This window comes from Pelodiscus sinensis, chromosome 4 (assembly GCF_052426305.1).
Source record: "Pelodiscus sinensis isolate ZL-2025 chromosome 4, ASM5242630v1, whole genome shotgun sequence".
Taxonomy (NCBI): domain Eukaryota; kingdom Metazoa; phylum Chordata; order Testudines; family Trionychidae; genus Pelodiscus; species Pelodiscus sinensis.
The window spans coordinates 20222134-20250093 of NC_143055.1; the positions used below are offsets into that span (position 1 = coordinate 20222134).

The 27960-nt window shown below is 43.2% G+C and overlaps 1 protein-coding gene across 9 annotated transcripts in view; it reads left to right on the forward strand.

Moving 5' to 3' along the window:
• The window catches only part of RGS12 (regulator of G protein signaling 12), a 169798-nt gene that overhangs the window by 133995 nt on the left and 7843 nt on the right, over positions 1–27960 (forward strand). For 5 of the 9 annotated variants that reach the window (XM_075930829.2, XM_014576072.4, XM_075930831.2 and 2 more), the window contains 6 exons: positions 392–465; positions 16060–16186; positions 16787–16883; positions 19309–19388; positions 19965–20118; positions 24829–25416. In XM_075930829.2, the coding sequence (XP_075786944.1) occupies positions 392–465; positions 16060–16186; positions 16787–16883; positions 19309–19388; positions 19965–20118; positions 24829–25416 (1120 nt within the window). Of the gene's footprint in view, positions 1–391; positions 466–16059; positions 16187–16786; positions 16884–19308; positions 19389–19964; positions 20119–24828; positions 25417–26022; positions 26913–27960 lie in introns of those variants that run through there. The other 4 variants (XM_075930833.2, XM_075930835.2, XM_075930832.2 and 1 more) reach the window with 3 other exon arrangements.

Genomic DNA, 27960 nt, shown 5'->3' on the forward strand with positions numbered 1-27960 from the left:
AAATCATTTTACCCTATTTTCTGATGTGTCATTCTGTTTGTTCAGCACCTTTTGTCTTAAGTGTCCAGGCCTTCTATGAGATGTTGAGAGCTCTCAATACCCATTGACTTTAGTGGGCTTAGGGATTTGCTTAGAACGTCACAGGTTTGGGCCATTTTTTTTTAAACTAGCCAGAGAAAAAGAGAAACTAATGTTGCTTGCTGTAAATTAATACAGCAATAGTCATGCACACAGAGCTTATTAATGGTTGTTTCTTTCTTACTGAGCTAATTTTAAAGTTGCTTTTTTTGTTCTGCACAGCTGTTACATATTGTTAAATGAGCTATAACAAATGACATGTTCCCAATGTAACATATTTTCTGTTCTTTTGTTCCAACCATATGCTCTATAGCCACTTGTATTACATCAAGACAGTAGCATCTTGGATTCTCGGGATCTGCGTTTAGAAAAACGGACTTTATTTCGGTAAGAGAAAAAAATATTACCATTTTGTGAAATTTTCCATTCCAGCTAATATAAGGGGACCAGAATGTTCCATGTGATCAAATAGAAGTGAGTTTAACACAGAATAACATTTGATGAGTTGTGTCTGTTTCTCTGTCTGTAAAATTACAATGTCAGATTGCCTGGAGAGGCCCATGAATGTGAGTGCCAACCTTAGGGCAGACTGTTACAAATCACAGTACAAACCCCAAACTTGTTGTGAGCAGTGTTCCCTTTAATTTTTCCCTTCCCTGAATGCAATGAATTTTGTTATGTGTACCTATATCTAGGTGATGAGGCACACATAATCTTTATATTGGTGCAAATAACAAAATTCATTGGTGGGAGTGTGGCCATGGGGTTCTGGGTGTGGGAGAGGTCTCAGGATTGGTGCAGGGGGTGTGGACTATGGGCTGGGCTCAGGAGCTCGTCTGGGAGAGAGGGTTGAGATGTAAGGGTTCTGAGTAGGGGGTGCGAGCAGCTCTGGGGTGGGGCTAGAGATATGAGGCTGGGAGTGCAGGAAGGGGTCACAGCCTAGAGTTGAAGGATTTTGAGTATAGAAGGGGGCTATGGGTTGAGGCAGGTGGTTGGGGTGCAGAAGTGGATGAGGACACTTGGGTGAGCCCGAGGATATGGGATGCAAGAGGAGGCTCCAGCTTTGGGGAGGGCTCAGGCATGGAGGTTGAGGTGCAGGAGGTGTGCAGGCTCTGGACTTGGAAGTGGACTTTGGGGTAGGGACAAGGCTGAGGTGTTTTGGGTGCTGCAGCTAGCTCTGGGCTAGAGCGAGTCTTAGGGCTCGGGCTTACCTGTGTGGTTCCTAGTCATCATTGCTCCGGCAGACTGCCTTGACAAGGCCTAAATTGTAATACTGTGTCCAGTTCTGGGCACCACATTTCAGGAAAGATGTTAAGAAATTTAGAGAGTCTAGAGAAGAGCAACAAAAATTCTGATTAAAGGTCTAGAAAACATGACCTATGAGGGAAAGCTGAAAAAACTGGATTTGTTTATTTTGGAAAAGAGGTTGAGAGGAGGCATGATAGCAGTTTTCAAGTACCTAAAAGAATGTTAAAAGGAGGAGGGAGGAAAGATTTTCCTTGACCTATGATGATAGGACAAGAAGCATTAGGTGTAGAGTGCAGCAAGAGAGGTTTAGGTTGGACATTAGGAAAAACTTCCTAACTGTCAGAGTGGTTGAACACTGGAATAACGTGCCTAGGAAGGTTGTGGAATCTCCATCACTGGAGATATTTAAGAGCAGGTTAGATAAGCATCTATCAGAGATGATCTAGATCAGGGCTACTCAACTTTGGAAGTCCCGAGGGCCACAATGATAGTCACAGCACATGCCAAGGACTGCAACTTAAGTATGGTTGCATATACATGTAAATATATGAAAATAACTTCTTTCATACTGACGGGCATGAATACAAAAATTAAGGCAAGACTACACAACACACAGGCCCCATTTAAGTTGATTGGGCTGATATTAATAAAATGCAATATTTACTTGATTCCCTCCCACATGACACCACTTTTAAAGAGCAATGATAGTCCAGGAATGTAACTACTAAAATGTATACCAACAGAAGACCATTATATTGACTACTTTTTTGTTTTAGCATCCACCCACGGGCTGTGTGTTGAGCCAAACCACACCACGGGCCACAAACAAACAGGCCATGGGAGGCATTGTCTCCCCTTGCCTATGTGTGAGAGCAAGGGGGAAATGTATCTGTCAGAATGTTATGCTGAGGCACAGTGCCTAGTCTTGTATTTAGCAGGGCAATAAGGTGAGCACATCGAAGGATGGTACAAATCAGAGGATTTGAAAGACAGCTTTATGAATGGCCAGTTTTGAGAATCATACATGTTGCTCTCAACGAGGTGCCCCTGCATTTCAGTGTGCTTGTCTGTGACCTCTCCGCCCCTTCAGTACAAGCAATAAAGAGACTGTTCAGAAATCGTGTGTTTTTAATTGAGCAAACACAACAGGGACAGAAAAGTAGTCCAAGATGGGAGCTTTGGGGACAGGGAGTGATCATAATTGCAAGAAGGACAGCCTTTTCCTTTGTGACCCATCCTTGGGGGTTGAGTGTGAAGCTGCCCTTGGCCCCTGCCCTCCAAAATGCATTCTAGGCCCCCTGGGAGAGGAGTCTGTAGAACTCAGTAAGGAGAGAATGTTGATCTGCAAGGGCTGGAGTGGGTGCCTCACTTCCCATTTCCCACACACTCTCCTTTCCACATGCTCCACACGCGTTTCATCCCACAGCGTAATCTGCCACTTGCTTATGTGCTCCCTGTTATGGTTTAGTGGCAAGCACAGTAAGGGACAGGCTGGGACACGAGCCTGTGGATGGACAGAGACAAGGGACCCATGCATGGTGGCAGAGCAGGGCAGGGACAGTGTGTTTGGCACCCCCTGTTTTCAGCAGCAGGAGGGAGGGAGAGAGGCGGAGAGGGTCCTGGCATTGCAGCAGGGCAACACAGGGGCTCAAGACATGCTTCATTGGAGATGAGCAAATGGGAGATTTACTGCAAAAGTATCAGCTAATAGTTTCTCCTGCTTCATCCAAGTTACTAGATATCCTCTTCTCCGGTTCACGCTGACAGAATGTGGCCAGAATTCTGGACCTTTATACTGCAATTCTATGTGCTGCAATGATGCCAGACCACTTACTGCTGGCTTGGCCCCCTGTGTCCTACCATGGACTCCCCAGAAACCATGTGAGAAGGATTAAAGAGTTCCTCTATGAGAGCTTTATGGAGATGTGCATGGAGGATTCCCTCTCTGTCTCCGGATATGTTAACAAGCTGTGCCCTGCTATAGGTAAAGTGGCCACCACAGATCCAACCCACTTTTAGCAAGGTAAAAAATGTGAACTCACCAAAAGTGTCCTCCCTTGGATCCATGCCCAACTGTGAGAAGTCCTGGGAGAAGGAGACTGTTTCCAAGATTATAAAAGTTCTTGACTCTCTGTGACTTCAGTTGCTCCACTTGCCTGATGGCTGTTCTCCCCCACCATGCTGTCCTCCATGTTGTTGCCCAAGGCTGCTTGAGTATCTTGGGAGGAATCCATGGACTGTATAGGGAAGCCCTCCTTCCTCCCCTCCAAGGATTGCATGCAGCTGGTGGTAGAAGTGGTATGTTTTCAATGATGCTCCAGACCATCCATTTGCTTCCTCTGCCTTTTGGTACAACTTCCTCAGCTCCTTTATTTTCACTTGGCACTGTTGATTGTCCCTGGCATATCCTTTTTCCTCCATGACCTTTGCAATTTTGGTATAGGTATCTGAGTTTCTTTTGCTCGTTCCTAGTTCTATGAAAATCAGATTCCTCTCCTCACATAGTAGTGAGGTTCAGGATCTACTGCACTGCTCCATGCTGATGCTCATCTGTGACCCTGGAAACTCACAGAGATCATGGAACTTGATCTCATGGTCAGGTGTACTGCTTGCTTTGAGGTCTGCTTGCTACACGGACCACACGGGAAATGAAATTCATTTTTTCTGGGGCCTTTCGTATTTATCTGGAGAGCAGTATTGTTGAAAGTCGTGGCCAGAGCAGTCACTGCAGGGCACTGTGGGACACCTCCTGGAGGCCAAGAACGTTGACTTTCACAGTGCTACGTCTGCACTGCCAGAAAGTCGAACATGCAAGATCAAATTTAATGGTCATTCCTCCTGAAAAGAAGAGTACAGAAATGTACTTTAATGTCCCTTCTTCAGTAGTCCAGGCCTATGAGATCATAAATGATATCTGAGACCCTCTTAAATCTGGAAATATTTGCCTTTTAGGTAATGCACAATATCCAACACGTTAATAATCTAAGAGAAATTCAAGATAGACTTTGCTATTTTCAAAAACCCAGATTAGTCACAGTACATGATTCCAGGGAATAAAAACAATTGTATGAGGTCTAATGTAAACCAGTGAGGTCAAACAAACTCAGATATCCATATGTCGGCACTTAAACAAATGGCCTAAGTTGTCTTTGAGTAGTGTCCCTGTGAGTGCTCCACTATAGGTGTGCTTGCATCCGTGTGCTGATGAATGGAGAACTTTGATAGCAATGTCTTTTGGACCCAGTCATGTACTTTCTTTCCTTCTAAACACTTCATTTTCTTCTCAACCACCTCTGGCCAGAGACAGCACTGTTAGCAGTCCATTTAAACAATTGTCTTTCTGTTTGCTTCACAATTAGATAGTTTTTCCAAGTTGTAGTTGTAAGTCTTCCATTCTTTTTTTACCCTTAAAATAATGTGTGTGTGTATGAAATTACAAACTTTTTTTCCCCTTTTTACTTTTATTGGGAAATGCCTACCTTCCTGAACTTCAAGAAGAGTCACACCTGCAACAAGGCAACTCTGACTGAGGATAAGCACTCTAGTTACATTCCCTTTCATGTTGAGGCCACATTCAAATGAAGTGTAGCCTTTGCCAGAAGCTCTGGACAAGATCTGACAAAGACAGAGAGCTACATCAAAGGATCATCTGTATTAAGGCAGTTCTCTGATTCCAATCACCTGGCGGACGTGAATCATTCCCACAGTATTCACCATCTAATTCAAGTCTTATATGAATCCACCAAAAACTAAGTTAAGGGCCCAAACCAGTGAGGTGTTGAGCACTTTTTGGAAACAGTTGAGCATATTTAGATTATGTAAAAGTTGGGTCGCAGATTGTCAGCCGACAGTCAGAGCAGTGAGTGGTGTGTGTGTGTGTGTGTGTGCTATACAACCAAGACTTCAACTGCTGAGACCGGGGTCCCTTGCAGCGGGCAACCTGGAGGAGGTTGACAAGCGCCCCAATAAGTTTACAGGGAGAGCTTATTACACTTCAGATTTTAGCTGCTAGAATCCGTGATTCCTTCGCAGCAGGCAGCCTGGGGGAGGCTGAGAAGTGCCCCAACGGATCTGCCACCTGGGAGTGACACAAATCCAAACGCCCAAGCTCTCCCTATATCTGTCCCTTAAGACCGGCTGAAGTTCTTTTAAATTGTGCCTGGTTCTGTTACAGCAACTGAAGGAGTCAGGTTAAAGCTTAAACAGTTACTATTTTATTGTTACAGGGTAAACTTAGTTGTTAAATGCTACTGCTGTGTTACAGATAACACAGCCACTACAAAGGACAGGACAGAAATTACACTAAGAAGTCACTTATAGGTACCATGAAACCCCTTTGGTTCTCTGAGCTCTTATTAAATGCATGCAAAATAGACATCTAGCAGGTATATATTCTCACCCCGCGTTCCAGACTTGGCGTGGCTAGCGTCTTTCTCTCAATCCCTTGGGAAGAAGTAGGGCCAGGTTGGGCGTCCCACAGACCTCGGGAGACAATCAGTACCTGCCAGCAGGTGTAGATGATTGGAGCTCAAATGGGGTGGGCTACTATACCCCTCTTTATACCCCTTGGATCATGTAGGCTTCTTCCTGGTCTCAAGTGGCCAATTAGGAAAAATGGCTTTGAATGCCAAGTTTCCCACGAACGGTGCAAAGCATAATTCACACCTGGGAAAATGCAGACAACGGGCACCTCTGGTATGTGATGGGCGAAGATTCCTCTCCTGGGACAGTGCAGGCGTGCCATCAGAATGGCAGGAGGCCCCGGGTCGTCAGTTAGCCCATTTACTGTCTGGTTTCTGTTTATGGTAGAGTCAGGGACAGGCAGCACACCTGTGTTCCCAGGGCATCAAAGGCTGACTGCCTTTCTCTTGCTCTCTGGCGGGGGGGCGGAAACCAAGATGGGGTTCGTGTCTGGCTACACAGACCCACCTGGGTAAGCCACTGGTAGGCCTGAAACACTTTGTTTGTCGTAAGTGTATGTAGCCACGGAGCCTCGCAGAGCCCATTGGTCAAAGTAGGTAAAAGAAATAGGCCGGGGACCCCCTCTCACAAGTCTTCTAAAAAGAGAATGGGAAGTCCCCTAGGTGAGCTCAGAGATACTTGCTTAGTATCTTTGGCACCTCTGCCATCGAGATCATCTCAATCTGGCACCTGTGCCTCATGATAGCCATCAACTACTGATACATCCAACTGACACAACTCACCATCACTGTATATTCATTTGGCATAACATCAAACAGATGGATCTTAGTAATTGTCTGATCTGAGTACTCGATTCATTTCATTTACCCTACCCCTTCCACAACTCACTTCCCCATTTGTCTTCAGTGACCCTTCTCATAAAAGTTTACTATGACAGGAGATAGATTTCCTCCTCCAGTACGCAGCCATAGAACCGGTGCCTTAACATCTAGGAAACAAGGGATTCTGTCCTCATTTCCTAATATCCAAAAGGAAAGGAGGTTGAAGACCCATACTAGACCTCAGAGCTCTCAACAAGTTTGTCAAGGCTCAGAAACTCAAGATGATTACCTGATTGATGATCATTTGAGTATTGGAATAGGTAAACGGGTTTTCATCCCCCAAACTCCATGAGCCTGCCTTCACATCTCAATCCTATAAGCTCACTTGTTTGCTTTGAGACTAACAATCAGATAACTAGTTAAATGTTAGGATAACCTAACATTTAATCAGTTAACCTGCTAAGCAGGATCCTTGGTGAGGGACTGCTCCAGCCCAGCTGAAGTGGCCCCCAGCCCATGGGGCTCCCACTCCTGGTCCCCCATGGGGCTGCCTGCCAGCTCCTTGCTCCCGGTTAACTAACCAGCTCCCAGTTAACTCCCTGTTTGGAACACGACTGTTACCAGACTCCTCCTTTTCAGGCTTTCTTTGCACCCAAGACTGTTTTTCAAAGTTTGGTTAGTAGTAATTACCATTTATACTCAAAGGCTGTGTCTACACTGGGCCACTTATTCCGGAAAATCAGCCGCTTTTCCGGAATAAGCTGCGAGCTGTCTACACTGGCCCTTGAATTTCCGGAAAAGCAACGACGCTCTACTGTACAAAATCAGCCACTATTCCGGAAAAACTATTCTGCTCCCGCTCGGGCATATGTCCTTATTCCGGAACACTGTTCCGGAAAAGGGCCAGTGTAGACAGCCCAGTAGTCTTTTCCAGAAAAGCGCGTCTACATTGGCCACAGATGCTTTTCCGGAAAAAGGGCTTTTCCGGAAAAGCAGCCTGCCAATGTAGACGCTCCTTTTCCGGAAAAACTGAAAACGGAATAGTATTCCGTTTTAAGCAGTTCCGGAAATTCATGCCAGTGTATCATAGAATCATAGAACTGGAAGAGACCTCAGAAGGTCATAAAGTCCAGCCCCCTGCTCTAGGCAGGACCAATTCCAACTAAATCAACCCGGCCAGGGCTTTGTCAAGCCGAGACTTAAACACCTCTAGGGATGGAGACTCCACTACTTCCCTAGGTAACCCATTCCAGTGCTTCACCACCCTCCTAGTGAAATAGTTTTTCCTAATATCCAACCTGGACCTCTCCCACCACAACTTGAGACCATTGCTCCTTGTTCTGCCATCTGTCACTACTGAGAACAGCCTCTCTCCATCCTCTTTGGAACCTCCCTTCAGGAAGTTGAAGGCTGCTATCAAATCCCCCCTCACTCTTCGCTTCTGCAGATTAAACAGACCCAAGTTCCTCAGCCTCTCCTCATAAGTCATATGCTCCAGTCCCCTAATCATTTTGGTTGCCCTCCGCTGGACCCTCTCCAATGCGTCCACATCCTTTTTGTAGTGGGGGGCCCAGAACTGGACACAATACTCCAGATGCGGCCTCACCAAAGCCGAATAAAGGGGAATGATGACATCTCTGGATCTGCTGGCAATGCTCCTCTTAATGCAACCTAATATGCCATTAGCTTTCTTGGCTACAAGGGCACACTATTGACTCATATCTAGCTTCTCATCCACTGTAACCCCCAGGTCCTTTTCTGCAGAACTACTACTTAACCGGTTGGTCCCCAGCTTATAACTATGCTTGGGATTCTTCCGTCCCAAGTGCAGGACTCTACACTTGTCCTTGTTGAACCTCATCAGATTTCTTGTGGCCCAATCCTCCAATTTGTCTAAGTCATTCTGTACCCTATCTCTGCCCTTAAGCGTATCTACCTCTCCCCGCAGCTTAGTGTCATCCGCAAACTTGCTGAGGGTGCAATCCATCCCCTCATCCGGATCATTAATAAAGATATTGAACAAAATTGGTCCTAGTTCCGAGCCTTGGGGCACTCCGCTAGAAACCGACTGCCATCCTGACATCGAGCCATTGATCACTACCCGCTGGGCCCAGCCTTCTAGCCATCTTTCTAACCATCTTACCATCCATTTATCCAATCCACAATCCCTTAACTTGCTGGCAAGAATATTGTGGGAGACCGTATCAAAAGCCTTGCTAAAGTCAAGGTATATAACATCCACTGACTTCCCCATGTCCACCGAGCCAGTTACCTCATCATAGAAGCTAATCAGATTAGTCAGGCACGATTTGTCCTTTGTGAATCCATGCTGTCCATCATCTGTCACTAGGTTACCTCCTTCATCCAGTAGGGGCCCCATACACTCTCTGTTCACTTTCTTCTTGTTAACATGCCTGTAGAAACCTTTCTTGTTATCCTTCACATCCTTAGCCAGTCGCAATTCCATTTGCACTTTCACCTTCCTGATAACCCCCTGGCATTCTCAAGCTATACCTTTAAACTGCTCCCTGGTCATTTGTTGAAGTTTCCACTCTTTGTAAGCTTCCTTTTTGTGCTTAAGTTCACCAAGGATTTCCCCTGTAAGCCAGTCTGGTCTCCTACCATGTTTGCCTTGCCTCTCTTGCTATGCGTCGAGATGGTTTCTTTCTGTGCCTTTAATAAGGCTTCTTTAAAATACTGCCAGCTGTCTTGGACTCCTTTCCCCTTCTTGTTAACATCCCAGGGGATTCTGCCCATCAGATCTCGGAGGGAGTCAAAATCTGCTTTTTTGAAGTCATAGAATCATAGAATAATAGGACTGGAAGGGACCTCAAGAGGTCATCGAGTCCAGCCCCCCGCCCTCAAGGCAGGACCAAGTCCAAGGTGTGTATTTTACTACTCTCTTTTCTTCCTTTGGTCAGGATCCTGAAATCTACCATCCCATGATCACTGCTTCCCAGGTTGTCACCCACCTCCACTTCCCCTATTAGTTCCTCTCTGTTTGTGAGCAGAAGGTCAAGCTGCGCACGGCCCCTGGTCGGATCCTTCAGCACCTGTGTCAAGAAGTTATCCCCAACATTCTCCAAAAATTTCCTGGATTGCCTGTGTACTGCCAAAAGGAATAATGTAGACACAGCCAAAATGAATAATGATTTACCTGTATCTGGAGGATTGCCTCCTTAGAGCCCAATCTTTCTGGGAGGCTCACCAATTCATCAACACTATGATAAACTTGTTTATAGAACTGAGTCTACAGATCAGCACTGAGAAGTTAACCCTCGCTACTGTGCAACACCTGGAATTCATTGGGATTGACCTTGACACTTCACAGGCCAAAGTCCTACCTCAGCACAGGTTTCTAACCTTGGTTTCACTCAGACTCCATTCAGTGCAGCCCACAAATACTGGTGAGGATCTGCCTCCAACTTATGTATGGTCATGCCAATTTTCTTCCACAATTTGATCTGAGGAAGTGGGTCTGGCCCACAAAAGCTCATAATAAACCATCTTGTTAGTCTTTAAAGTGCTGCATAGTCCTGTCTTTTGTTTCAGCAAGACCAGACTAACATGGCTACATCTCTATTACTGCCTCCAACATGTGGGGCATATGGTAATAGGCATGACCATGATATTACACGCTAGGATTCACGTGATGGTTCAGTTCTCCATTAACAAACTGCGAAGTACCAGTGAACTGTTAATCTTTACCAGCTATGAAAGACTCTGCCTGAAGGACAGGGCATGCCCCACTCCCCCGGCTTCAAAGCCTGTGCTGCATGTCGCAGGCCTGTGCCAGTTAGTGACCTGCAAGTGTTGCAGTTGCAGGTCCTTCCATCCCAGAGCCATTAAGGAGTGTAGCATTTGTCTCAGAGTGCTCTTAATGGAGTTTACACTAGCACCACCAGATCAGTGGTTGAAGTCAGGCTTGGTGCACAGTGTACTGCCAGCATTGATGGCTCAGCACCATTCGTAGCCCGCAGCCTGGCTAGACCTGCTAGGAAGCCAGGCAGAGACAAAGCCCCTCATAAAGATAAGGGGAAGAAAAGCCACCCGCCAGCAGACAGGCCAGAGAAGCTTCAGAAGACACTGAACCCAGTGTCCAGGTCACCACTGTCGATGCTGGAGATCTGTCTTCCCTCCATGCTAGAGGGCTTTCAGGCCATGCAGGACATAAGAACCATGCCAGTACCACCTCCAATACCTACAAGGCTCTGACACCAGGATAAACCACTATTTGGCCCCTGATCTCCTGGCACAGTCCGGTGTCCTGCTCTCCCATCAGTGTCTGAGAGGAGAGTGCCACAAAGTCCCCAGAGGTCTTCTTGTGAGAGACTGGGGCACGACTTGCATCTTTTGCATCACCAGAGTCAGTGCATAGAACTGTGCAAGCATGTGCCCCCTGGCACCAAAGGAGTCAAGTAGATAGTGAATCTCCTTACTCGCCATGCCACTGAAGGGATCCCTTGCCATGGCACGGGCACCATTCACCATTCATTGATCTAGCCGCAGAGGCATGTCCTATTTCTCCCGGTTCTGGTCCTGGTGCTGTGGAGCCTCCGTCCCCCAAACTTCAGGAGTGGTTCTTTGGGCAATCAAAGTTCCCACAGACTGGAAGAGCCACTGTTCCTGCTCATCCTCATGGGCATCGGTGAACATCCATTCTTGCAGCGTAGTATCAGAGGCAGCTTCCATTCCCCTAGCCTAACAGACAATGCTACTGCTGGCACTGTCGTAGGGCATGCTGTGGCCACTGTCTCAGTGGCAGGCACAGTGGTGTCCATGTCCTCCCTGGAGCTTCCTGGTTCAGCCCCATCTTACCCACTTTGTCACCAGAGCATCCCAGGCCCCTTCAGTGCTGCCAAGGTCTTGTGGGTCCCACGGGGACTTGGGCACACCAGTCCCCCCTCAACAAATGGCGTGTATGGGTGACCAGCTACCACCTGGTGAAGAAACCCAGGTGGTCCTGGCCTCCTCTTCTTCATCATTAGATGAGGCGATCATGGCTTCCTCCCCAGCAGTACCCCAGGAGGAGTCAAAGCCCCACAGAACCTTCAAAGGACGGTGGATAATGGCTTGGGACTGCAAGCCAAGCATGTGCAGGAGTCCTCAGACTTGTTGTTCAGGGTACTGAGCCAGGCAGGCCCGGGCACAGTGGTGCTGCCCCTGCATGAGGCAGTTGCTTAAATCACCAATGTGCTCTGGCAGATCCTCCATCCTCCATTCTGCCAATAGCCAAGAAGGCAGAGCAAAAGTACTTTGTCCCGGGGGTCACAACAATCTTCATACGTTCCCGTCGCCAACTCCCTCATGGTGGAATCAATGAACCATAGGGAATGCCAGGGCCAGCCAGCATCCACCCTCAAGAATAAAGACTCCAAATGACTGGACTTGTTTAGTAGGAAGATTTATTCTTCAGCCAGTTTCCTGTTGCTGGTGGTTAACCACTAGGCCTTCTTCGCTACGTACAATGTGAACACCTGAAGGACACCGTCAAAGTTTAAGGCCTCCTTGCCTGAAACTTCTTGCAAGGAGTTCAAAGCCCTTGTCGAGGAAGTTTCCTCCGTGGTGCTGGTGGCATTACAAGTGATATCTATTGCTGCAGATTTGGCAGCTTGCTCCATGGCATCTGCCATTTGTATGAGGCGGGCAGCCTGAATCCTCCTGTTGGGTTTGTCTCTGGAGGCACGGAACTTCAGTCCAGACCTGCTATTCACCACAGGGGCCCTGTTCACAGAACAGAGGGACACCAAGTTGCACAGGCGCAAAGACTCCCTTAAAAGGGAGTACAACCTTAAAAGCCCTAGGCCTCTACGTCTCCAGATCTGAGAGGAAACAGTTCAAGCTGCAGGCCTCTCAGCAAAAGGACCAATATTCTTGCCCAGAGAGGGCCCCTTCATGCCCTAAGCCTCCAAAGAGTAAACAGGATCATCACCCCTCACCTGGACAGCAATCAACCAGCCAGGCAGAGTCCCAGGGCAAGCGTTCTTTTTGAGATGACATAGTGGACTCCCAAAACGCTGCCCACCCGTTCTCTTCCATGCTCAGTCCCTTCCTTCCAACATGGAGGGAAATTACGTTGGACCGCTGAGTCCTGGCCTCAGTCCAACATGACTACATCCTCCAGCTCTCCTCTAGACTCGTTTCCATCCCCGCTCCTGGCCCTCTTCAGGAGGTACTCTCCTCATGAGCAGCTCCTCAAACAAGAGCTTTTCCAGTTGCTCCATATGGGGCAGTGGAGAGAGTCCTGCCGAAGATCGAGAACAAGGAGTTCTACTCCTGCTACTCCCTTATCCACAAGGTGAATGGGGGCCTACAGTCTAAACTGGTCTTCTTCAAGTTCCATATGGTCTCCCTGGCCACTGTCATTCCCAAAATGGATTCTGGGGACTGGTATGCCACCCTCAATCTCAAAGATGTGTTCTTCCATGTCGCCATCTTCGAAGGCCACAAACTCTTCCTGAGAATTGTTATTGGAAAGAAACACTTCCAATTTGCAATCCTGCCCTTTGGACTATCTACAGCCCTCAGGGTCTTTACCAAATGAATGGTGGTGGTGGTGGCATACTTGAGGCATCAAGGCATTCAGGTGTAACCTTACCTGGCTGACTGGCTTGTCAAGGGCCTATTGAAACAAAAGGACCAGAGCAACATTCCAACTCCTTTTGGACACGTACCATCTGCTCAGCCTCCTAATAAACAAAAAGAAATCCCTCTTGGTGCCTACCCAGAGGATAGAATTCATAGGAGTGGTCCTGAACTCCACTACACACAGAGTGTTGCTCCCTCAGGGTATGTCTACACTACAATGTTAGTTCGAACTAACGGACGTTAGTTCGAACTAACATTCATAGTCGCTACACTAGCGCTCCGCTAGTTCGAATTTGAATCGAACTAGCGGAGCACTTAGTTCGAACTAGGAAAACCTCATTTTACGAGGATTAAGCCTAGTTCGAACTTACTAGTTCGAATTAAGGGGTGTGTAGCCCCTTAATTCGAACTAGTGGGAGGCTAGCCCTCCCCAGGTTTCCCTGGTGGCCACTCTGGCCAACACCAGGGAAACTCTATGCCCCCCTCCCGGCCCCGGACCCCTTAAAGGGGCACGGGCTGGCTACGGTGCCCATGCCAGGTGCAAGCCTGCCAGCACCCAGCCAGCAGACCCTGAACCTGGCACGGCACAGAGCAACCCACCCGATGTTCCCCAGCCCACCCCCTCTTCCCGGGACCAGGCTGGTGGCTCCCGGGAGCTTGCCCTGGACCGCAAGAGGCGGGCACCTTCCTGGGCTAGCGATCTCCGCACTAGGCACAGGAAAGTGGCCGTCTAGGGCAGGAGAGCTGCCAGCCTGGCCACCCAGGAGCAGGTGTGCATGAGACCCCCGACCCTGAGCCCTGAGCTTACAATGGCCGTCCTGGGTCAGACCAAAGGTCCATCTAGCCCAGTAGCCTGTCTGCCGACAGCGGCCAACCCTAGGGACCCTGGAGGGGATGGACCGAAGACAGTGACCAAGCCATTTGTCTCGTGCCATCCCTCTCCAGCCTTCCACAAACTTTGGGCAGGGACACCACTCCTACCCCCTGGCTAAGACTACTCCATGGACCCAACCTCCATGACTTGATCTCACTTCCCTTTAAACTCTGTTCTAGTTGTAGCCTTCACAGCCTCCTGCAGCAAGGAGTTCCACAGGCTGACTCTTTGCTTTGTGAAGAAGAACTTTCTGTTACTAGTTTGAAGCCTGCTACCCATTCCTTTCCTTTGGTGTCCTCTAGTCCTTCTTTATGGGAACTCATGAAGAACTTTTCTGAATGCACCCTCTCCACCCAACCCCTGCTTTTAGAGACCTCTATCCTGCCCCCGCTCCATCTCCTCTTTTCTAAGCTGAACAGTCCCAGTCTCTGTAGCCTCTCTTCATCTGGGACCTGTTCCCAACCCCTGATCATGTTAGTTGCCCTCCCCTCTCCCAGCCTTTCTCTTCCCCTCTCCCACCTCCTTTTCCCAGTCTCCCCCAGTTTTGTTCAATAAAGACAGAGTCAATGTTGGAAGAAACGTTATCTTTATTTTGTACATCAATAAGAAGGGGGGCTAGGGAGGGGTAAGTGGAAGGAGGTGAGGGAGGAATGGGGTACGAGCCCCCAGTGGGGAGGACTGGGCTGGCTCTGCGGGCTTCTGGGGGTGGAAGCTCTCCTGCAGCTCCCCGATTGCCCCCTCTCCCCAGATGGCAGCCTGCGGCAAGTGCAGCCGGGCTGATGGCTGAGTGGTGTGATGTGCCCAGTGTGGGTACTCCGGGCAATCCAAGCCAGGACTGCTTTGCAAGCGGGGCACCCCTTAGAACTGTCTGTCCGGGGTGGGGGTCAGGACCCTTTAAGCGCAGCCCTCGGCTAGCCTGAGACAGCAACTCCACGCTCTAAGTCCTCCTCTGATGCCCTGCCGGCACTGCTTCCGGCCATCCTTAAGCCCTGTTCAGGGTCCACTCAATGTGGACTTGCTAGTTCGAATTAGCAAAACGCTAATTCGAACTAGTTTTTAGTTCTAGACGCGTTAGTTCGAATTAGCTTAGTTCGAATTAACTAATTCGAACTAAGTTAGTTCGAATTAACGTTGTAGTGTAGACGTACCCTCAGGAAAGAGTGTTGCTCCTTTCCCCACAAGTTGGTCTCTGCTTTTCATGTGGACTAGGACATTTTTCTGCCAGTCTTCTACCCGAAGCCTCATGCGAACAATGAGGAGAGGCACCTCCACACACTGGATGTGTGTTGGGCATTGGCTTTTTACCTGGAGAGGACGCTTGACTTTTGCAGCTGTACAGAACTATTTGTGGCTTATGTGGAATGTGGAGGGGGGAAGTTCCCCCATTCCCTCCCAGCGACTGACCAAATGGATTACTTCCTGCATCCACATGTGTTTTGAGTTGGTGGGAACCAAGCCACCAGGGTTGATTTGGGGAAAGGGGGAAGGACTGGTGGCTCTGTGCCACTACATTAAGGCCAGGTCTACACTAGACCCTGCAGCACAATTTAAGGTATGCAACTCCAACTACATAGAATATGCTTACCTTAAGCCACTTGGCAGTGTCCCCACAGTGGGAGGGGAAGAGACAAATGATCTCATCAGCTTTCTTTTCTCCTTGCAAAAGCAGGAGTACTGGACGTCAGCAGGGGCTCCCTCTGAGTTCCATTTAGTAAGTAGACTTGCTAAATTGAACTTAGGAAGATTGATCATGGCAGCAGTGATCTTCCATTTAGTGTACACAAGGCCTAAGAGTCACCACAGATGTATGTGGGTTCCTGGCTTTTCCTCATGTTCTATGAACTGAAACAACAATGATTCCACTGTGCTGAAGGTGTTTTGTTCTTGTACAAGAACGGGGAGGATTTTTTCTTATTAATGAATTATATCCGAATTCACTTTATTTGATTCCTAGATTAGATTATAAACTTTCCCCCATTTGGTTTATTTGAATAGCAAACACTTATTCCAACATTTGATATATTTCAGGCTGGATCTTGTACCAATCAATAGATCAGTTGGTTTGAAGGCTAAACCCACTAAGCCAGTAACGGAGGTTCTACGGCCTGTAGTTGCAAAATATGGCTTAAATCTTAATGAGCTTGTGGCAAAACTAGTAAGTATCTTTTGGTGAAAAATGTGTATTATTGCTTATATGGAAAAGAGTATATGATGTTTCAAGAAATTTAGTTTGGGCTCATATTTGTGTATGAAAATGTATTTCTCTGTGCAATGTTCAGAGACTTCATTCATAGTAGTTTGACTATGGCTTTGTCTGGGCCTGCCTTGTCTTGTCCTTCTGAGCCTCCCATTCCTGTCCCTTTTCAAAGGTTTCATTTCAGACCGTAACATCCCAAGGTTGAACACAGCCTTCTCCATCGTCCATTACTTCTGTCAGCTAGACGGTGTCATTTGAGAGCAATTAAAACGGTTGTTCCTACTTGCCTGGAGAGCACAGAAATCAGCTTCAGATTGTTGACAGCATATAGGTCTACCATTGGATCGTCAGACTGGTCAATATATAATATGCCACAGATAAATGACTTGTGTCCCTTATGGTCAAAACAATTAGGCACCGTGTTGGTCTGAAAATTATAGAAAAGATAAGCTGAGAATTTTTGGTGATACAATGAAACATAACTGAGCTTTTAAATGCCAAGTTGTAAATACAAGTTTTTTTTTTCTCTATTGTACACAAACTGCAATCTAACTTCAGAATGGTGAGCAGGAACCACTAGATCTTGGTGTCCCTATATCTAATCTGGATGGTCAACGGGTTGTTTTAGATGAAAAAGAGCCAACAAAGGGACGAGGTAAGAGATTCTGAAAGTTTCTATGAAGTGCTTAATGAACCTCTTTAAGCCTAACATTACATTCATAGGAAAAATATATGTATGTGAGGTAAATGGTGTTAGGAAGAAGGATTTGATTAATAGAATAGAATGGAAAATAAAGTTAAAGGGGTAACTTTTCATCTGTTAAATTGGCTGGTGTTTGAATATCCCAGGGTATGTCTACACTGCCACCCTAGTTCGAACTAGGGTGGCTAATGTAGGCATTCGAACTTGCAAATGAAGCCCGGGATATTTAAATATCCTGGGCTTCATTTGCATGTTCCTGGGCACCGCCATTTTTAAATGCGTCATAGTTTGAACTCCCTGCCGCGGCTACATGCGACACGGACTAGGTAGTTCGAATTAAAGCTCCTAATTCGAACTACCGTTATTCCTCCTGCAAGGAGGTTTAACGGTAGTTCAAATTAGGAGCTTTAATTGGAACTACCTAGTCCGTGCTACATGTAGCCGCGGGCAGGTAGTTCGAACTACAGGGCATTTAAAAATGACGGCACCCGGGAACATGCAAATGAAGCCCAGGATATTTAAATCCCGGGCTTCATTTGCAAGTTTGAATGCCTATATTAGCCACCCTAGTTTGAACTAGGGTGGCAGTGTAGACATACCCCCAGTGTGTTCATGGAGCAAAGATTGTAACTCTTAAAAATATTTTTTCTGCGTAATAACCTACAAACACTTGGTTCATTAGCAAAATGCAGGACAATGTAGCACTTTAAAGACTAACAAGATGGTTTATTAGATGATGAACTTTCGTGGGCCAGACCTACTTCCTCATTAGGGCATGTCTGCACAGCAGGGCTAAAACCGGAATAAGCAATGCAATTTGAACTACGTCAATTGCATAGCTTAAGTCGAAATAGCTTAATTCGGCTTTTGGCTCTGTCTATAAAGCAGGAAGTCTGAGAGAGAGAGCACTCTTCCTCTGACTTCCCTTTCTCCTCATAAAATGAAGGTTACAGGAATTGGAGTAAGAAGTCCTTCAGCTCGACATTATTTTGACATTATGTCAAAATAACTGCTTGTAGTATAGATGCAGACTATGTTATTTTGGAATAATGCCAGTTATTCCAAAACACCTGCTGCTGTGTAGACATAGCCTTGGAGCATGAAGATCTCTATTTAGCCAGAGAACAGGTATAGCTTAGGGTATCAGCTATATCTGCTGGAGCGATGAATTGTGTAAGGTAAGAAGATGATGTAGTCAGTATCTCTATGCAATCCTTAGGCTCTGTAGATACTGGCGAAAAGAGTGCCAGTTGTGATTTTTCAGGTGGTTGGTCTCTCTGAAATAGAAGTTGAGACTCAATTCACTTGCAATTGACCAGAGAGCAACAGTTAGATAATTATTTTTTGTCACTCTTGACCGTTACTGGATTCAGGCCAAAGGCCTCTAAAGGAAGATACCATTAGTGTCCCCCTTTATGTCTCAGATATATGATTTTGTTAATGCATTTAGGTTAGATCAAAATTACTTTAAATTCAATGTGTTTAGAATGGTGGATATCACAGGGAAAATAAGTTAAATAAAGTGAGCTGAGGTGTGTATGTGTCAGATTGTATCACTTTGTAAAGACCAGAATCATCTGTCCAGGCATTTTAAAGAGAGACAGACAGCAACACGTAATTTACTTTAATACTTGTATAGTCTTATTTGTAATGTTATATAGAATGTAAGCACAAATGAGCAATTTCAGTCTACACTGCCAGCTTATTCTGAGCATTAAACATGTGTAAATAAGAATCATTCCCAGTACACGTACGATCCTTGAGCAGCAGAGAATCAGCATAGGCAATCTCATATAAATTAAACTAATCCTGAGCTTGCCTTAACAGTGTATGGAGAGAAAATGGAGATCCTCAAAGCAGATTTGAAACGGTTTTGGGGGTTTCTTAATGGATTTTTCTGCATCTGGTGTTTTTAATAAATGACGCAGTTTTCATCTATACTTAACTCTATGAGTGAAGATCTAGTGAAATTATGCCATCACACAAGTCAAGAAAATTGAAAGCTTAGTATAGGTTTTTCCTCACTCGATGCTTTTCATTTATTTTTTAACAGCTGTTGTACTCAATGACTTACGAATATTTTGGAGAAAGAATGTCTTCCCATTACCATTATGACTCTTTTCTCCATTTTTTGAATAAAGGTATAAAAACTCTTAATGCACATGCCCTGAGAGCACTAGCAAATCAAGGAAAGACCACACTGCTTTCTGCTTGATTTAACTTAAAAATATTGAGGATGTCAAGTTTCCTTGGTTTTGCTAAAACTTCTTCTAGGAGGCCTCAGAGCAGGGGTATTTTATGTGCCATTGTGTTTTTAAAAGTGAATATTATGCTGAAGTGATACATTTATAATTATAAAATACATTTTTATGTTTAGTGTTCACAGACAGACAAAAAGGCACATCAGTTAAACAAAGTACAGTTGTAACTTCTACTTCAAGAAATCAAGCATCTACAGTAAGTTTTCTGAAATAATTTCTGCCACACAGATTACTTTCTATTTTCTTCTCTCATCATAAAGTAGAAGCTTCAGGTTTCTTTGCTAAAAACAGTATCCAGATTACCTAACTGAATTGGCAGCAGCTATACATCATCCTGTTCTTTCTGTCAGACTTCATCTGTGAGGGTTTAATACTGCTTTTTCACCAGTGTGAGATCATGAATAGAGTAGCAGTGAATGTTTTATGGCTTTTATATTCTTGGCTTCCTCTATCAGCTGAGTGGGTCATCTTTATCAAAACCCATTAACTTTCTCTGAAATCCAAGGGAAGTGCCTTAACCCCCTACTTCAGTGTACATTTTGCTGAGCAAGCAATGTTTTTTCTAAATGGGATTTTTTTTCTTTTTTGGTATATAGTGTTAAATCTTCTTTTGTCATAATTAAGCTATGATTAAGCTATAACCTTTGTTGTATTTTTTTAAATCAGAGAGATCTGTTTATAAAATAACCTTTTTATTCACTTAGAATCTATTACACACATATTGTGGTATATCCTAATTGTAAGTAGCACTTTAACTTTCCTTCTAATGCAGGGAGAGGGAAGAACTCTAGGAAAGTCTAATTCTATTAAAATAAAAGGCGAAAATGGAAAAAATGCTAGGGATGCTCGGCTATCAAAGAGAGAAGAATCTCTTGCAAAGATTGGGGGAAAAAAATATCAGAAAATTAATTTGGACGAAGCAGAGGGTATGTCAACTTTTTAAGTATATGTAATAACATTAGTGTTCAAGGGAAAATGATAATTCCATTTTATGACTGTGGAAATCATAAGGACTACTATGCATTTATCACTGTATGAAGAAAATAACAGGCAAGTTTCTTATATGCTTGTTGTTATTAACTGTGAACTGCTAATTTATTGAAGTCTAAGATAAAATTTTCAAACATACCTGCAGGTACTTAATGACATTTAGGCATTTTAAGATGAGATAGGTGCCTGTCAGGATTTTCAAAAGGATTGAGGAGAAAATCAATGGGTGTCAGATGCTTAAGAGCTTTTGAAAAGCACACTAGATGTCTGTATGCACCTTTAGGCACCTGACTAACTTTTAAAGTCTATCCCTAGATCTCAGTTTCAAAAGAATCCTAACGACCTATGTTAGGTTGAAAGGAAAACTTAGACTCCTAAATCACTTAGGCACTTTTGAAAATTTTACCCATAGTGATGGTCAATTACCATTACAGTGAAAGCTTTGTTATCTGGCACTCATGGAGAATGGGGGTTGTCGGTTAATTAATGTTCTGGATAATCAGACTTATTGCTCTCCCCCCACTCTGTACCCAGAAGAAACTGTGGCAACCTGCATCTCCCCACCTTGGGAATACTTGGTGACTCTTACCCTTCCTCCCGAGCCACAGAGCCATCCTAAGCAGCAGGCAGATGACCAGGCCAGCTGCCTGGGAGCTATCCTGCAGATCTCTGGCTCCCAGCAGCTCGAGGCAGGCTGAGGGGCAGGGAGGTTTCTGATGATGATGTCCTCAGATAGTGCCAGCCATCAGAAACTCTGTGAAAGCCGGACACGTCAAGCCATCTGGCTGGACAGAAAGGAGTTAGGTGCATGCGCCTCAAGATGTGGTGGTTTTGTGGCTGGGGGCAATGCCAGTTAGCCAAGTTTTCCAGTTAACCAAGTGCTGGATAACAAAGCTTTCACTGAACTTGAAAAGGGGTTGTGGTGATTGTGAGTGATTGTGGGGTGGTGGGAAAGAAAAGTAACAGATTACTTTTCATTCAATAAAAGTTCTGAGAAAGTAGCTCTAAATGGTACAAGAAACAAGACTGTGCTATCACTGGTCATTTTGCATTTTTTGAGCCAAATTCTTCCCCAGATTATATCTTTGAGAGCCAATGACTTCATGAAGATTTCACTGATGACAGCAGAATTTACCTTCCCGTGTATGTTTTCTGATGTGAAAAAAAAAATAGATTTAATAAAATCCACAGGATGTGATGGAATAAAATCATTTTAAGGATCAGTATCTTTAGATATTGCCCCTCCCAACTTCAACGATTATTTGAAACAGTTGCCTACTCCATGAGCTCCAAATTAAAATGTGAAAATTAAAACACATAGTCTAGTTCAGGCAAAAATTTAAATTTCATCATTATTACCACCAGATGTTCAAACAAAGGGCCTGATCCAAAGAATTGCACATGAATGACTTTACATATGTGAATAAGTATCTCTAGCTTTGGACTCAAGAAGGTACTTTAGCTGAAACCCCTGTTGTGAATGGCTGCTTGTTAATGTGGTTTTGAATGATTTATTTCTGTTTTGCTACTTTAGTAGCTTGTTTTACCCATTCTTATAAATTAATTTTCTGATTGAGGCTGAGTAAAATAATGACATAATTTGATAGGCTTTAGAGGGTAGCTGTGTTAGTCTGTTTCAGCAAAAACACCAGGGAGTCCGGTGGCACTTTTAAAGATTAACACATTTATTAGGGTATTAGAACATAAGCTTTCATGAGCTACAACTCACTTCCTCAGATGCTGAAGTGAAAAAGAAAGAAAGATGGGGGGAAAGGATTTAAAAATGGGGCTGTGTGACATTAGTGTTAATTAAATCAGAATGGATGTGCCTTATCTCCAACAGTGGTGAGAAGTTGAGGAAATAGCCTATTGTAATGTGAGAATCATTCCATGTGTTTGTTTAGACTTTGGTTCAGGGTGTCAAATTTCCATATGAATTCCACCTCAGCAGTGTCTCTGTGTAGTTTGTTTTTGAAGATTTTCTGTCTGAGAATGGTAACTTGCAGGTCCAAAACTCTGTGCCCAAGGAGGTAAAAATGCTTCCCCTCTGGCTTTTAGATGTTGCCATTCTTAATTTCTGATTTGTGTCCATTTATTCTTTTGTATAGAGACAGTCCAGTTTGTCAGATGTAAATGGCAGAAGGGCATTGTTGGCACATGACGGTATATATTACATTAGTAGATGTGCGCGTGGATGAGCCTTTGATGGTACAGCCGATGTGGTTAGGTCCTGTGATGATGTCAGTAGGGTAGATACATGGACAGAGCTGGCAATGGGGTTTGTTGCAGGGATAGGTTCCTGGATTAGTGTTTGTGTTGTGGGGTCTGAAGTTGATGGTGAGTGTTTGCCTCAGGTTGGGGGGCTGTCCGTAAGCGAGGACTGGCCTGCCTCCCTTGGTCTATGATGTGATACTGAGAGTGGCCACTGGGGGCAGTGAGCCCACAGGGGAGAACTATTCTGCAGTGTCCACTGGGGGCAGCTGTACCACTAAAGGAGTGGCCAGCAGACTTCGCTGATTTGTCTGCCAGCACACAAGGTAAGTAGCCCCTTTGTCCCAAACCCTTCCTCTTCCTCCCACCCTCCGCCTTGGCTGAAGCACCAGTGGGAAACAGAAAAGGACCCTGGTGGCTGGGGAGAGGCAGGGCTGGGAGGGGAGAGAAAAGGTCCATGCTGTATGGGACCCCACTTCCCTGGGCCCCTCCTCATCCCTCAACCCTAAATTTTGCACCCCCCAGCCTCTTGCACTGCCCTCCCGTCCCATACCCAAGTTCCTGGCCCTGACTCCTGCATCCCTCACACTACCAGCTCCCTAACCTTAAGGACCCAAGCAACGTCAGGTAAGTCTTTTAGTACCCCAATAAATGTGTTAGACTTTAGAGTGCCACTGGACTCCTGTTTTAACATAATTTGAAAATCTCAGAATTCCAGGCTTTAATATTTTATTTTGATTTTGTTAAATTGGTGCAAATTTTGGAAAGGTTTATTGAATGTTGTAGACTATTTTAAATGAAACATCTCAGCTTTATGAAATTTGAAATTTCAGGAAGAATCAGTTTTGCCTAAAACATACACATTTCAGAAATGGATTATGTTTTGATGTGCATACTGCCATTTTGCAAAACTTTGGCAAAAGTTACATTTTGGGTCTATAGAATACCCCAGACTCAAACTCAACATCTTGCAAATCTCTTAAAAAATTACTTTGACACAACTCTTCTAGCCTATGTCAACACTGGCCAGTCTTGCGCGAGAACATATGCAAATGAGGCATGGTGATGAATATCGCCATGCCTCATTTTCATATTTAATGGGCTGCCATTTTTGTGCAAGGGGCTTTTGCACAAGAAGGAGCAGTCCACATTGCTCCTTCTTGCACAAAAAACTCCTCTTGCGCAAGTGCCATTCTGCCTGAAAATAAGCGGCAGAACTTCCCTTGCACCAGAGGGGGGTTTTGCGCATTAAGTATGCAAATGAGTCTTAGCGATAGTCATGCCACGCCTCATTTGCATACGTTCTTGCGCAAGACTGGGCAGTGTAGATGTAGCCCTACTGTTTCTGCCAAACAACCCAAAAGTAGTGTTAAAGTAAGTTCTAGGTATGTAACATGAATTTATGTTTAGTCATGAAAACACTAAATGTTTTGGTTTTGTAATGAAATCTGTTGATTATTTTGATTTGGACAATCAGTGTAAACTGGGTTGAAACCACAAAATTGATTTCACTTGGGTCCTAAAATGAATTTGAACTTAAATCCTTAGAAATATAAAGGTAGAAATAGCTCCTGGAGCTTGATCCATGGCGTAATCTTGCTCCTCTTTCTAAATAAGGGAGCATGAGACAGTCCCATGTTAGCAATTTTTGAACAGTGATATGATTGATACCAAGTAATTAAGTTGTCATTTGCTTATTTCTTTTTTTGGGAGACGTATCCTCTTGTCTCAGGGCCTAAAGTTTCTTGTTGCTAAGTTTTGAGGCTTTTCTGAAAAAAATAATGAATTGTCCTAAATGTGTATTAGTTACATACAGTATATTATAAATTATGTTAAATCACGAAACAACATTATGATTAAACTGAGGTTTCATCTTAAATCTACTCCATCAGTGAGATTCAAAGTTTTGGCTAAAAGTTCCAGATTGAAAATGGGGAAAAAAGCATTGTAAGGGGAATATTTACTTTCTAGACTAACACATTTTCAGAGAGCTGACTATTTTTGAGTTGAGGTGTAAAAAGAGGCATCTAGAATACACAAATTTGCATCCTAATCCTACAGTCTCTTACATTTCAATAGAATCAGATCTTTGTTTTATAATAATAATTAAAAACATATAAAGATTAATTTTAATTTATAAAATAGAAAATATGTTTAGGATGCAGACTTGGTATGCAGAATTTTAGCCCAGAGTGAAATACAGCTGTTCCAAATTTGCAAAATTGCTCTTACAATAGCAGTCCTGATGGCCTTAATTATAATGCTGATTGTGGACATTGTGCAATTGAAAAAGTTCCTAATTAACATAAGATCTTATTTCAAGAATTAAAAATAACCGAAGGTCTTCACTGAGAATACATTGGTTAATTGTTGACACTTTAATGGTTTTTACTGTCTGACAAAAAATTGTCATTTTTGGGTTTTCTTCTAAATAGAGTTTTTTGAACTCATATCCAAAGCTCAAAGTAACAGAGCAGATGACCAACGTGGGCTGCTAAGGAAAGAAGACCTTATTCTACCTGATTTTCTTCGTTTACCTCCCAGTGGACCAGAACCATCCTCATCTACACCAATGAGCTCTAAAGGCCTCAGCAAAAGAATTGCAAAAAGTGATAAATGTACACAGTTAAGTGGAAAACTGGCATCTGTGCAAAACTGTAATGAAAATTCAATTAAGAAAACAGGTCATTCAGAAAATAAGTCTGCTTTGACAACTTTCAACACTCAGAAGACTTATGTTCCTTTTAGTGCCCCTTTGTCTCCAGTTCCACATGTGCAGGAGAACAATACAATATGGAAAAGGCAATCAAGAGAATTACAAGCTGAAGACATTCAGACTATAGATGATGAAAATGTAGCAGACCTGACTCTTGTGGCTGAAGGAGATATTAGTAGCCCCAATAGCACCTTACTGCCACCAACACCATTATCAGACATCAGTAAACTCACAGGAGCCAACTATCCATCTCCAACTCCACTGACAGGTAATCAGGAAAATTCTGGATATCAAAGATCCAATTCAGGTATTTCTAGTTTTTAATAGTCCTTCCTTTTATGTAAAATCACATTCTCTTTACATTGTTTATTACTAAAACAAATAAAAATATCTGCACCTTTTTATTTTCATTTTTTGTTTTGTTTTATTCACTATTGAGTAACATTTCTAGTTGCTTTTAAAACATATTTTTGTTTGGGCTGAGTACACGTGTGCTAAAAATGCAACTGACTTTTTAGTGTGGGACTTTAATGCACATGTTAAAAATACACACAATATTTGCTATAATTAAATAATTTACTGTTTTCTCACATACATTATGCTATAGTTAAATATAAATACAGTATCTGACCTGTTTTCCAGTGATTCAGTCCACATTTTTTGAACCATTAGTAATAATGAGATTAAATCACAAGTTTAATTATTTACTCCTGATCACCTTTTTTTTAAACATTTGGAAGTTCTAGTGCCATAAAAAGAACACTAAACATATGTTGAAAATTGCAGTACTATTTACAGTACAACATAAACAGGATAAACCTAGAATATTTTTTATCTTTATCTAATAAATTATATTTTTGTCTAAAAACATAACCCTTATACCCTTTCTTTTTTTCTCCTTTGGTACCCAAAGCACTAGATTGCACCTAGCCTACAGTTACCAAAGTTTTCATATTTGAACCAGCTTTTCCTAGCAGACCATTTTTAAGAAAATGGAAGACATTAGAACATAAGTTTCAGCAGTATCATGGATCAGTATTATTCTTCATGAATATGAACTCATAATAATTGCTATTACCAGAAATAAGAAGTGGTAGATTATGGGTGTTGTGGTATTTACATTTTACAGTCATTGTTCTGTACTCTTTAATGAAAAATATAACAAAAGGTATCTGTTCTACAGTTACTTTTCATGTTTCAGTGCTATGATTTATTTCACATTTCTTCATGATGTGAAAATATACATTTCAGTTATTATTTATCTTACAGAGAGTATTTGATCCTGTTCCTTATCTGTACTGCCAATGATTTGTAAATATTTTTTGATTGTTACATGCTTATAAATGGCAATGTGAATTATTGCATCCTGCTGCACTTAAAAAAACAAAACAAACTCAGTCTTAATAGTATTTGCAAAATGTTCTATAAATGCTGCCACTTTTAATTCTTCAAATCAAAATTTAAACAAACATGTAATGCAGTTGCCTCCAAAGGAGAACACACAAAGTGTATATAAGACACGTTTATGTAAATATTTATATATCTGTGTCAGTGTCCTTTTGATGAGCGTAAAAGAGTTCAACTTGCATCCTTCTCAGTGAGAGTTGATATGAGAGAATTTGCACTTAAAAATTATGAACTTACAATATTTTAATGCATGCCATACGGTTCTGTATAACTGCTGTACTTTCACTTTTTCTTTCTTTCTACTTTTACTTTGTAGAGATCTTTATGTAGTTTTCACATGTATTTTGTATCTTTGTTCTTTCAGAAGTAATAAATTCTATACCTAGTTATACAAGACTGGTTTTAAGCTTTGATTTTCTTTATTATTTTTAAAATATTCCACCTTTGTAGAAACTTACAGGCTTAATTGAGTGCAATTAAAATGTAAATATTACATTAACCTTAATATATTTAAATGTCCTAATATTGGTTCATTTATTTAGCATAACAGTATTTGTTTAGATCCTGTAATATACATGTTAATAGATATGGACTAACAATTACAAATTGTGAGGAGAAAATTTAATATCCTGAATAGAAGTCCTTTAAATAAGGTCAGAAGTTGCATTTAGACGCTGGCAGCTCCTATTGAAATAAATGCAGCTGCAGGCACACATCTATGAACAGATAAGGAAGCAGATTGGCCTGTAGTACAGTTTAGGAAGTATATGTATTACAATTAATGTAAACAATGTTATAATTTGAAAACTAAGTATTGAAGTCTTTGAAATCTTTACTTCTCAAATCCCTTGTTTTCTTCTTTCACATACAAGTGTGTTTTGATTATTTGAATAAGAACAACATTACTTTGAATACTAAATTCTCTAAAATTAGATTATTTTCTGCCTCGCATTTCATGGGCTAAACCTTGTTCTCAATCATTTCTTTTTCTTACACTTTAAGAGCCACCAATATTTGAGTGGTTTCTGAAGACAATTGGTGTTCTCAGTTCAGTTCTAAATAAATCTACCAATATAATGTCCCCTTCATTTGGCAGTCTCAGCTATTGAGACTCAAATACCCTTTTTACTTGTAGAGAGAGTTCTCCACAGCAGGATTACAAAGCCTGTTGTATTTTTTTTTACCTTTTTTTGCTGACTGAGACCTCCATTTCCCCCAATTTGTTAATAAATTCACTTACAGTTATTGGTCTCCAGGAAATAAAACAAAGCCCTTTTTAACCTGTTGTGGCAATTCTCTGTTTGAAAGCAGACACAGACTTTTTAATAACTAGTAATCCCCATGTGGGATTACACCAGAATTTAAAAATTTTCATTTTTATTCAAAGGACAAATGATCACGTGCTTTACCTTTGTATCACAGACACCACTGAGTGTTTTCACCA